The sequence below is a fragment of the Delphinapterus leucas genome, chromosome 3 (genome assembly GCF_059928025.1).
Source record: "Delphinapterus leucas isolate spDelLeu-1000000601 "Yukka" chromosome 3, BTC_Dleu_Yukka2, whole genome shotgun sequence".
In the NCBI taxonomy this organism is placed as follows: domain Eukaryota; kingdom Metazoa; phylum Chordata; class Mammalia; order Artiodactyla; family Monodontidae; genus Delphinapterus; species Delphinapterus leucas.
The window spans coordinates 146,709,009-146,722,073 of record NC_143131.1 but is presented as its reverse complement, the minus strand read 5'-3'; the positions used below and the strand labels follow the sequence as shown (position 1 = coordinate 146,722,073).

General features: G+C 40.2%; 1 protein-coding gene across 5 annotated transcripts in view; it reads left to right on the top strand.

The window, feature by feature from the left end:
- UBTD2 (ubiquitin domain containing 2) overlaps positions 1-12,962 on the top strand; it is a 57,314-nt gene extending 44,352 nt beyond the window's left edge. For all 5 annotated transcript variants that reach the window (XM_022595112.2, XM_022595111.2, XM_022595114.3 and 2 more), the window contains exon 3: positions 10,623-12,962. In XM_022595112.2, the coding sequence (XP_022450820.1) occupies positions 10,623-11,020 (398 nt within the window). In that variant the 3' untranslated portion in view covers positions 11,021-12,962. The remainder of the gene's footprint in view (positions 1-10,622) is intronic.
- Positions 12,963-13,065: the final 103 nt, after the last annotated feature.

The window sequence follows — 13,065 nt, the reverse complement described above, 5'->3', positions numbered from 1 at the left end:
TTTTTTGTTTTCACCTCATCCTCTCTTCTCTTCCCATAATCTTTTTGTTATCTCAACCTTATTCATATTATCTTCCCAGTATAAATATTATATATATTTAACTTTATATATAAAGTTCTTTAAAGCTTGAAAACCATATGAAAATGTCTTTGTAAGTGTTGTTTGTATCTGTGTTGTCTGTTATTTTAGATTGTATGCTCAAAGTAAGCAAGGATTATGCCCTTTTTGATTTAAATTGTATTTAGTGTCAGTGTTTTATGCATAAAAATTATGTATTTGTCAATGGCCTTTTTTCTTGTGATGATAGTTACCTTTTCTGTTGTTTCAAGGAAACAACAAAAAACCCTTTTCCCCATATTTTCTCTTTCTTTTCTTTCTCTTATAGTGGTTCCCTTGATAATTAATGTGTTCAGTCAGCAGGTTATATTTATTATATTCCTGCCTGTCCAAGCACAAAATAATTCTGTGCTCTTTAATTATCTTCCTCTATTAATATCTGTGAGAAGTCTTTAGTTTGTTATTCTCAAATGGCAGTAGGGATTTTTAAGAGGGAAGTTGGTGTCATAACTACCTGGGGGTTTTACATATGAATGTATATTTTCACTTCGGAAATTGTGACTCAGGTAGAGGATGATGTGGACATGTGTAATAGTGTACTATTGTGGAAAAAGCTCCCTCCGTGATTCTAATGTCTGCTACTTCTTTTCCACAGCCTCCCCATCCTAGAAGAGCTTTAGTTTTCATTATTTACATAGCATTTTTTACTCATGATCTTAAATTTCTTAAAGAGCTTATTTCCTTTTTCTAATTGAGTGCTGTTTTGTCACTACCTGAAATTCCTAAAAACATTCCTAAATACGGTGTTTTGCCCGTGAAACCAGCTTATAGATTAAATGGCATGCCCAAATTAGCATAAACATGGTGAAAAGAAGGTGGTTTTTATTTTCATATTTCACAGAGTCTGGTTCATAGTGGCTATTCAGATATTTTCGGTGAGAGCTCGTTCAGAAACAGTATCTGTTTATCTGGTAAAGAGGAGGATTTAATGCTTTTTTAAAATTATTATTCAGAAGATTTAAAAAGATTTTTAGAATTGCCTACTCCTTTCCCTACCTTCCAATTTTCTAGAAAGGTTGTTGTTTATTTCTTTAGCATCTACAATTAATGTGTTTTCCATCTCCTTGCAATTCACGTGTAAAAGCTCCCTTCTTAATCTTCCCTGTATAGGAGGAGTAGCTGCTCACTATTACCCATTCAGTTGGATTTTTTTTTTTTTTTTTTGCGGTACGCGGGCCTCTCACTGTTGTGGCCTCTCCCGTTGTGGAGCACAGTCTCCGAACGCGCAGGCTCAGTGGCCACAGCTCACGGGCCCAGCCACTCCGCGGCATGTGGGATCTTCCCGGACCGGGGCACGAACCCACGTCCCTTGCATCGGCAGGCGGACTCTCAACCACTGCGCCACCAGGGAAGCCCTCAGTTGGACTTTTGAAGGCCATTTTCTTTTGTCCTTTCTCATTCTTCAGGATATGCGAGGTAGAAAATAGTAATTCTTGAAAAACCTTTATTTTTTAGTCACCTTCAAAATACAGGTGAGAAAGGAGTTGCCCAGAATTTTTTTTTCTTTTTCCTGGTCTTTCTTATCTCAGAATATATCAAATGTGAATAAATTAAATTATGTATAATGCAGTTTAAGTTGTTTAAAACTAAGGCACTTATAAATAGCATAAATAGAGCATTTCTGTGTATAGGAAGCCAACGTGATGAAAAGAACTCCTGGTCTGAGAATCAGAAATAATAGAATACTATCAGTTCATGTTTTGAATTGATGTTATTTAATTCTCATGCCTGTGATAATCACCTACAACAGTCCCCATTTTAAACAGATGAGAAAACTGAAGCACAGGGAAGTTACATTATTTTTCCGAGGTAGAAGTCATGAAATTGGGTTTTGAACTCAAGTCCTAGATCTAACGGTAACTAAAGCAACTAAGTTACAGGGTCAAGACATTTCATCTGTGTTTTCTGTAAAGTTACTACATGAGTAATTTTCAATGTTAATTCCATGTGTACCATTTTAGTTCTCTCCCACACTATATAGAATACTTTGTTTTTTTATAAATTTATTTATTTTATTTGTTTACCTTTGGCTACATTGGGTCTTCGCTGCTACTTGCAGGCTATCTCTAGTTGCAGTGAGCCGGTGCTACTCTTCGTTGCGGTGTGCGTGCTTCTCATTGCGGTGGCTTCTCTTGTTGTGGAGCACGGGCTCTAGGCGCACAGGCTTCAGCAGTTGTGGCTTGCAGGCTCTAGAGCGCAGGCTCAGTAGTTGTGGTGCATGCGCTTAGTTGCTCCATGGCATGTGGGATCTTCCTGGACCAGGGCTCGAACCCGTGTCCCCTGCATTGGCAGGCAGATTCTTAACCACTGCGCCACCAGGGAAGTCCCTAGAATACTTTAAAATGATATACTTCTATTAATACTAAAGAGAAACAAGTGAATTCTCTCAGACATGGACAGATAGGAAATGCATATGTGTAGGCCTTGTTTCTCTTTCCTTTAAGTGTGTTAGACGCCCATTCAGAAGCAAGCCATGGGGCTTCCCTGGTGGTGCAGTGGTTAAGAATCTGCCTGCCAATGCAGGGGACACGGCTTCGAGCCCTGGTCCGGGAAGATCCCACATGCTGCGGAGCAGCTAAGTCCGTGCGCCACAACTACTGAGCCTACGCTCTAGAGCCTGCGAGCCACAACTCCTGAAGCCCGGGCGCTTAGAGCCTGTGCTCTGCAACAAGAGAAGCCACCGCAAGAAGCCCGTACACCGAGACGAAGAGTAGCCCCCGCTCACCACAACTAGAGAAAGCCCGCACACAGCAACGAAGACCCAACGCAGCCAAAAATAAATAAATAAAATAAATTAATTTAAAAAAAAGCAAGCCATGAATTCTGATTCCTTTAAAGGTCCCTATAAGAATTTGTCATTTAATAAACTTAATTCATGAACATAAAGCTTCAGAACGAAAGCATGAAAATTGTACATACATGAGAGACAGAGGATTTTTACCAGACTTGTGTTTAGAAATGAAATGGGGCCTTAATAAAGGATCTGATGACTGACTAATCATAAATTAAATGTTATATCCTTTTCCTCTCTCTATCCTCAACGAAACAAAAATGATTTGGAGTTACACAGTGTAGCTTTATCCACTCCTCGGCTGCTGTCACCCTTTTGCTTCAGGTAGAGCAGCAAAGGGCCTAAAATAGCTGAGGTGGGAGTTTGTCCCTGAGTCAGTAGGCTTGTCTCTGAAGAAGACCTCCTTTCTTTGCCATTCTGGGTGGTGGGGGTGGACGGAAAGCAGGGTTTCTGATGTGGTCCCAGGAAGTGTACTGCACCGACTTCCACTTCTGTAAAGCCAGGTCAGCTAAATAAACCAGTGCCTGAGTGCTGCTGGTCTGTTCCTCTGTTCCTTTTAAAGAGTTGGAATTAAAGATCAGTGTCCCGTTAGAAATGTGGCCAAATGTTACACAAGCTCTTAATCATGGTCTAACCATCGTAAGACTTTGGTAATACATCCAAACTAAGCCACTTTTCACCTGTGCTTGCTAGAAGAGATGATAGACTTGGTACTTCTGAATCCCAGTCTTAATAGCTAATTTGGTGGAATGAGACAACTGAACCTGCTTCTCCTAAAGCCTGACTATCAGACATAAGCTTAATATAATTCCCAGCAAAATGTTTGCATGAGAGAGCCTGTAATTTGTTAGTCCTGAAAGACGGCTCATAACACCTGGATGAAGGGTAATTTCGATGGCCCTTTTGACATTATTGTGAGGTTTGTAAAGGACCCCATGTAGCGTAAAGCAGTGGGCTCAAACATTATGAAACTTTGATCCTTTGTGATATTGCTATTGGTGAGCTCTCCTCCGTAAGCCTGGTTCTGAGATTTAAAACTTGTATGAGAAGGGAACTGACATTATATGTACTAGTCAATTTTGCATGTGTTTTATTATTTAATCCTTACAACTACTTTGTGAGGTAGATAGTATAGTCCTTGAGGAAACAGACTGAATATGTCCAAGATTAGGATTCAAATTAAAATTTGGGTGTGATGGCTCCAAAGCCACTGTTCCTTCTATCACATTTACTGCTTCTCCAGTCTTCTATTCCTCTGTCAGGCTCAACAGTGGGCTGCCTGAATTATAGGTCTAACCCACTCTTTCTTTCCTTCCCATTCTTTCTGTTATTTCAGTGTTCTTTTCCTCTTTAGCTGTGTCCAACTCACTTAAGTGTTTAGGTCTTCTGTTGTCTTAGGAAGTCATGTTTTATGAAGAGTTCACGCCTTCTGGATCAGTTAGAAAAGTGAAGTCGAGAATAAAGACGTCTTTTCTCACCCTTGGAAGAAACCCCCAATGTGACAAAAGCCTTGCAGTTCTAGGATATTGCTTTCCTAATTTCTTAATTAATTTTGGGAGGACCGTTTTCTACATCAGATTGCTAGTATGTTTTAAATATTAAATGTTTTCAACTCTGTTGAGGTATATTGAAGAACACTAAACAGCACATATTTAAAGTGTGCAGTTTGGTTAGCTTTGACATGTGAACACCCATGAAACCATCACTACAATCAAGGTAACATTTTAATATCCTCAAAAGTTTCCTTACATAAAAATTTATTTTTAACTTTTGCAGATTTGTTCATGTAGCTCTGCAAGTCTCACGTGGTAAAAATTTTAAGACTGAGCTGCAGTCTTGCAGGAGTGAACATACAGGGAAAACCAGTGAGGCCTTCGAATGCTTAAAAAGACGTCTTTCTTTTTAACCTGAAAGCTACTTGAGAAAGAGTAAAGTGTTAGACATTCTGGCATTTAGTAAAGCTATTTTTATTATTTGGTATATAATTTAGTCTTTATAAGTTTCTTGTGAAATATTTTGAAGCCTAATTAAAAACAGCCATAGAAAAGTGTTGACCAAGGAAAATAGAACATCTGAGCCGGTCATCTAGATAGAAGATAAATAAAAACAACTTCAAAAAATTATGTATGGGGCTTCCCTGGTGGCGCAGTGGTTGAGAGTCCGCCTGCCGATGCAGGGGACATGGGTTCGTGTCCCAGTCCGGGAAGATCCCACATGCCGCGGAGCAGCTAGGCCTGTGAGACATGGCCGCTGAGCCTGCACGTCCGGAGCCTGTGCTCCGCAACGGGAGAGGCCACAGCAGTGAGAGGCCCGCGTACCACAAAAAAAAAAAAAAAAAAAAAAAAAAATTATGTATGAAATCAGAACAGAAGGTAGTCTTGGCAGCTTTCTTCCTACCCTGGGGAGCTTTCAGGGCTTCCTGACCTGCGGAAGCAGTGGCCTGGCAGTCATTTATCCCGGTGGCCATCTGTCTCTGCTAGGACTTGAGTGAGGCCTATAATGGGTTTTTGAGGAGAAGGGGAAAAAAAGACAAGTACTTAGGTGAACAATCTAAGCAAGCCTGGCTAGAATGTCTTTAGAGCTAGTGAAGAATTATTAGATGAACTGCACCGTCAGTGGCCAGTGGGTGATGATTAAAAGCCTTTTGTAAATTGCATATGCAAACATAGCTAGGAGTGATTTTTGGAAACGTAAAAAAATCCTTATGTTATCAACTTTTAGAGTGGTTCCTTCCCTTCTGTGTTTAAATACAGTGTTTCTTTAAGCAAAACTCTCTTCTAACCATGCCCTGTTTTTTACACATTGCTCTCAAATATCATAGATGAGACAGTGATAGTAATAGGTCCATTTTGTCACTACATGTGGTGGCTTCGCAGCACTGAAACTTCTTAGTCAACACTTTCTTTTGCCTCATCTTCCAGATGCTTCTTTGACCTGTCACTAACATCACTGGCAAACGTATTGTTGGGCTGCATTTGGAGTGTTGGTTTCTTGCTCCTTGTGATTCACATTTGGTTCTTCATCCCTCTGGTATTTGTCCTCTGCCTTTTTCCAAGCACATTTCTTCCTCTCCTTAACCATATCATTAACCTGGGAGTCTCGTAGAGCTGTCACAAGCCCTATAGCCTTATCCCTGTGTTACACATTGACTTCTTCAGGAATCAGATTATTTTACTGTGTTACTTAACTATCTCTGACCCTGGGCAAGCTACCTCTCTCTTCTTCAATTTTCCCATTTGTAAAATGAGTATGATAGACTTACCTTAGAGGGCTGTTGTGAGGATTAAGTGTTAATGTATGTAAAGTGCTTAGACAGAGCTAGTAAGCCCTCTTTTAAGTGTTTGCTTTTATGTTTAAACTTACACATTTGAGATTATTACTCTACAAACTGCTTTTACCCTTTTCCCAATATGCTTCTTCAGTTACCTTCAGATAACTCAATTGAAGTATCTCCCTGAACCTGAAGCAGTTAAGAATCCAAGCAGAGGGCTTCCCTGGTGGCGCAGTGGTTGAGAATCTGCCTGCCAGTGCAGGGGACATGGGTTCTATCCCTGGTCCAGGAAGACCCCACATGCCGCAGACAGCTAAGCCCGTGTGTCACAACTACTGAGCCAGCGCTCTAGAGCCTGCAAGCCACAACTACTGAGACTGTGTGCCACAACTACTGAAGCCTGCACGCCTAGAGCCTGTGCTCCGCAACAAGAGAAGCCACCGCAATGAGAAGCCTGCGCACCGCAACGAAGAGTAGCCTCCGCTTGCCACAACTAGACAAAACCCGCGCGCAGCAACGAAGACCCAACGCAGCCAAAAATAAATACATAAATAAGTAAATTAAAAACAAAGAAAGAATCCAAGCAGAGAATCTTGTAACCCTAAATTCTCTGTCACTCTTATTTCCTGGTTAGGTGATTCCTTTCCTAACCTATCATTAGGTCTCGCCCCTTACCACCAGTTCTCTCAGATGCATTTCTTTGCATTGTTAGTCAGCCAGTCATTTTAGCAGGGCCGCCTGATTCCAGTCAGTCACTCTCCCTTCATGCAAATAATAAAATAATCTTTAGGCTTTGTCTTCTTCACTAGCATAACCCTAGCACCTGAAACATTGCTTGGCATATAGTAGGCACTCAATATTTGTTGGATGAATGACTCATGGACCTATATTAGCCACATGTACCTATACTAGCCTCCTCTAGAAATTTCCTAGGGTATTAAGTCTAAACTCCTGAACCCTCCTATCAGGTTTTCACTATTGTTCTCTGTTTAGTAATTTCATACCATTGATTGTGTATTCCACCTCAGCAGAGCCACTTGTTATCCCCTACTTATCTTGTACTAATTCTTCTTTTAAAAAATATTTATTTATTTGGTTGCACTGGGTCTTAGTTGCAGCAAGCGGGTTCCTTAGTTGGGGCAAGCGGGCTCCTTAGTTGTGGCTCGAGGGCTCCTCAGTTGTGGCATGCAAACTCTTAGTTGCAGCATGTGGGATCTAGTTCCCTGGCCAGGGATTGAACTGGGCCCCCTGCATTGGGAGCGCGGAGTCTTAACCACTGCACCACCAGGGAAGTCCCTCTCGTACTAATTCTTGTTTCCATATCATTCGTATTTCTTGGGATGCCCTACATTTGTATTCTGTGTCATACCCAGAACACACTATTTCTACAGAATTTTTCCTTCTTGGCTCTACCAACTCTAGTCACATTTCTATTGTGTGATATCTCAGCTCCTATGTTTGATTTTCAGTGTCAATTTGTATTTAAATCTTTGGTGGGTATGCTGTGTCTGCTCACCTTGATTATAAGCTCCTGGGGGTCAAGGACAGTCTTGGCTCTCTTGTAACCTTCTCTACTTAGTGCCAGTGACATATCCTACACACTTCTAGGTGTTTAGTAAGTGTTCATGCAGCAACTCTGGAACGCGAGAATTGTTTTCTAGTGATCTTTATGAAGTCCTAAAGAGATTGTGTGATTAGAGACCCTATTAGCAGAGCAGTTTTTTCTTTAATAAAGAGATATGGGGCCATAGAGTGGTGGAAGATTTAGGAGTATATTATTCAAAAGAGTTTGAGCCTGCAGAGGAGTCATTTTGCTCTGAATAGGTAATTTTGGGGTAATATTCAGCTCTGGGCTATATTGATTATTTTTATTGATACTTTATGATCCCAGATATTTAATTTGGGGATAGGGTAACCCATAAAACTGCAGCCTAAAAATGTAATTAAATCATGTTTGACTTCATGGCCTGAATTCTTCCCCTATTTAGTTTTTTGTTTAATCTAAAACTAGAGCATATTTATAACTCAGATTACAGTATAGTTTGACTGGTAGGAGTGAGGAAAGGAATAAACCAGGAAACTTCATGTTAAATAAATTGCAAGTTACCTTTCCCCAACATATTGGAATATGGGAGCTTCTAAGCAATAGAGTCTGGATAGCTGATTTCCAGCCTCGTAGATGGGAGGCTGCCTGAGCTAGAATAAGAAGATATGCCATCTTCAGCTGTACCTCTTTAATGGAGTTTTTATCCTCAGCCATTTGAGTCTGAAAACTGAACCCCTGACTTGCTGGGCTGAAGGGCAGAAGGGGAAAGACTCAGCTTTCTATTGTGATGAAAGAGTGAGTATTCAGCTCTAGGAAGAGCCAGAGTGCCGGTTAGACTGTACATTTGTTTTAAGCTTGGCATGCACTACTGTTTCAGCACTGCGCTAGAGGCTGCCGTGGCACCTCTCGTCCTGGTTTCTAGGGAGGCTAAAAATATAGGCTGTCTTTCGGTCAAGACATTGTTCTGCCTGTAGTTTGACAGCTTTGGTTTGCACTTTCATTTTCTATCTCTTGTGGTGCATGAAGATGAAGCAGCATGTGCAAACCTGGAAATCACGTTAGAGGTCTTTTTTATCCTGCCTCATTTTGCTAATCGAGAGAAGTATTACAGGTTAAAGAACATTGCTCAAGGTTGTACACCTAGTTAATAACAAGGCTGGGAATATCATCTTGGTCTCCTGATTCCAAAGGTAATGATTTAGAATGGTGCCTCTCTTAGAGAATGTTTTTCTAGCAGAACAGTTATGTAAATATATATGTTCTTGTTCCTATCAGGCTGACATTACTGACGCCCCAGTATCAATGGGATATATATCTGAAGGTATTTTCCTGAGAGAGATGATGAGTCTGTAGTGAACTCTCCACCTTCTCTTTGCTAGTTTTCCTAATGGTCAGCCCACCTGAAAGGCACTGAGGTTTCTTTGCCTTAGGACAAGGCTATATCAAGTATATAAACAGTGAAGTTTGCACAACTGACTATTTATAAATAATATTTATACTGCAGTGTGATGGGTACTAGTGTAGGGAATTGCTGGTGATCACAACTGGGCTTGAAGCATATCTATTTCTACAGTCATAGCAGTGTTCAGATTAGTGAATAACACAGAGGCTGAACATTATTTTTAAATACAGAGGAAAGGGGAGATTCGCGTGTATTAATGCTTGGTGCCTGAGTTCTCACCCCAGCCCATCTTATGTAACTTAGAAAGCAGGCCCAGTTCAACCCTTGGTGGATTGGTGACTGTTCCAGTCTCATTTGGGATGCTTTGGATTTTCAGCCTATTGATGGAGATCAGTTTATTAAGTCATTTGTTCATTGGTAACCATTTCTCAGTGTCCACGCCCCATATTCGTTAGCCTGTGTATGAGTGTTCTGAATATGGTAGATATTTTTGGTTTTTGTCCAAATTGATAATCAGCTGACATTAAATGTTCCAGTTTGAGCAAAAGACACATTATGAATAACCTTAAAATAAAACATTCATTAAGTATGCTTTCAAGTTCCCCAAGGGAAGCTCTGGTAATTACAATGGTTTATACTTTATAAAGAAATTAACCATGAATACCTTCTTTTAAACCATAAACACTTTTTTCCCCCTCCCCTGAGCTAGCCAGTTATAAACCTCATGCCTCTTTTGTTCTTCCTTTTTAACTCAAAGCTTCTCTGTAACAGATTGACTAATTTGGGTTAAATAAAACACCTCAGTCATTTCTGTGGTAGTTGTGCTAATGAGATCCATACATAAGCCATGAGACAATGGCAGCTGGTAAGCTTGTCATCTCTGGTTTGTGATCTCTTTGGACTGAGGACTTCTGGCCAAGTACTTCAACTTAGGAAGTCTAGGCACTAAGAGAACCACTCTGGAACACTGTGTTGTGGAGAATTGAGCTTAGGGATCTGGGGTTTTTGCCTTTTTTTTTTTTAAGGTTAGCTGATTCATTTCCTAAAAAGATATCCCAATGTAATTGGCATCTCCCATTAATTTGGTCTAAGCATTGATAATATTAGTAAATTGAAATTTTGTGTGCTTTCTTTTACTTTTTTTTTTTTCGGTACGTGGGCCTCTCCTGTTGCGGAGCACAGGCTCCGGACACGCAGGCTCAGCGGCCATGGCTCACGGGCCCAGCCGCTCCGCGGCATATGGGATCTTCCCGGACCGGGGCACGAACCCACGTCCCCTGCATCGGGAGGCGGACTCTCAACCACTGCGCCACCAGGGAAGCCCTGGTCATGGGTCTTGATAATGATTATTGATGATCACTGACAGAGATTGGCCTTATTTTACATTTTTTTCTCTACAGTGCCACGCCAATGAGATGTTTGAGCATTTTGCAAGATGTAAAGAAAAATGCATTCATTTAGATTAAACTCTTTTTCATATCTTCTCTTTCTTAAGGTGCACTTACAGAGTGCTATGATGAACTGGGGAACAGGTATCAGCTTCCAGTCTACTGCTTGGCACCACCAATCAACATGATAGAGGAAAAGAGCGACATAGAGACTCTGGATATTCCTGAGCCACCACCCAATTCGGGGTATGAATCTCAGCTCCGTTTGCGCCTTTCCACCGGCAAGGACCTCAAACTTGTGGTCCGCAGCACAGACACAGTGTACCACATGAAGAGGCGGCTACATGCAGCAGAAGGAGTGGAACCGGCTAGTCAGCGGTGGTTCTTTTCTGGCAGACCTCTCACCGACAAAATGAAGTTGGAAGAGCTGAAGATCCCGAAGGACTATGTTGTACAGGTTATAATGAGCCAACCTTTGCAAAACCCAACACCAGTTGAGAACTGAACTGGTCCTGCTGGCTGTCCCTAGATCCCTCCTGCTCCTTTTTATTGTTGTTGTTATCATTTCCTACTCTATGGCGTGAAATTTATTTTCACTGCTCTGAATTCCTTACGAATGGATTTAGTTCTGAGGAATTACCAGTGAAAACTTCCATCTGTGATGGAGACCAACGAAAATAATTAATAAAACACAAAGAGCCAGCCTTTGAGACTCATGTAATTACAGTTTCTAATTCAAGAGGCAGTTAAGAAATAGATAACCATTTATTTTAAAATACCCAACAACTATATAATGGCTGTATTTAAATGATTTGGACTGTAAATAGAACATTGCATCCATGCAGAACAGCACCAAGCACCTGTGAATATAGAATTCTTAAAAAATAAATACAATTTCCAGAAATCATCAATAACAGTTATAAAACTTGAGCTTTTTAAAACGGAAACTGAAAAGAGCAGTACTTGAGGTTCTCTTCTTTTCTGGTCTTAATTCCTTGCTCAATTGATATTTAGCCATAAAGGAATATAGACTGGCAAATTGTGTTTCAATATTGCTTTCCCCATCCCCATATGTTGAGCTCCTTGTTTACATTCACACTAAATTTTGGTGCCTTCCAGCACGTTGGTGGCAGGCACCTTTCTGGAACACTAGGCAATAATTTAGTCAGTGCATTCAGATCTCTGACTTTCAACTGATAACTTAGTTGAAAAGTCTATTGTCCTCTTGCTGCATAGGTATTTTGAAATGTCTGTATAATGAAGCTGTTTCATATCCAGCCTTAGAAGGACACTACTATGTAAAACCTTCATTGATCTACCTACTCTGCTTAGAACTTTTCAGAGCTGACTGTGCCCCCAAATGCATGGATATGCATGGAATCAAGTACAGCTGGGAATGTACTTGAATCATTCCAGGGATTCAGGGGAATCCCAGGGAATGCATGGAATCAAGTACAGCTGTTCCTACTGTAGGATAATAAAGTAATTATCTCTTCTCCCCCAATTTGCAGGAAGGGTATAAGGAAAACCCATTCTGTCTGTGCCTGGGAGAATTGTGCCTGTCTTCAATCTTTGAGAAAAAATTTCAACTCATAATTTGCTAGAGTGAAATATTTACTGACATCACTTAAACATCGACAGTGAGACCAAATGTTGATACGCTGCTTTATACTTTAGTGCTTTCCATAGTTCACTGTTACCTGTAGTTGTGGTGGATGAGAATTTTCCTCTCTCATCTTTCCTAGCAAAGAGGCAAATTAAGAAGCATCTGCAGATTATATTAGAGGACTGAAAAATTTGGTGAGATAACCTGACTCTTCTGTACTAGGACTGGAACAAAGCTGCCAAGGATTATATTTAATTTGGAGCCTTTTCAAGGTTGGTCCCATAAGTGAGAAGGGGGCTACCAAGTGATTTCTGAACCGCTGAGAATCCATGAGATGGAAAAGTAGAGGCAAGAAGGCACTTACCTTGTTCTCAAATGAGAAATAATCAAACCTTCACATGTATTTTGGATGTGAAGCACCATTATTAATTTTAATGGCAAAATGAAACTAGTTTAAATGTAATGTTTAAAATACTATTAAATTTCCTATAGCCTGATTGCACATAATATCTATAATTGTAACATATCATGTTTCTGAGAGCTTTAACTGCTTCTCTTTTTCATGCAATCATTTTAAAGATTGTGGCTACATTTAATTTAGGTTTACTGATAATTGAATCTAAATTTAAGAGGCAACAGCAGCATTAATTCCAAAGGAGTATTTTTATATATGGAGGTGGAGATATGCGAGGGTATTTCAATATAATGCCCCTGTCATCAAAATGTTTCCTTATTAATTTGTGTGTCACATTGAACAGCAACATCTCTCAAAGTTTGTCAACTGGAGGACAAAAAAAGTGTTCAAATCTATTTTTCTTAAGTAAATTTGGTGATATAATAATCTATAGTTGGTAGTTTTTTTTGTTGAGGATTGGAGCTCTCTTAATAGTTTATTTTATTTTAAAGGAACGTGTACTTTGAATTAACAATTTTCTGGGCATTTA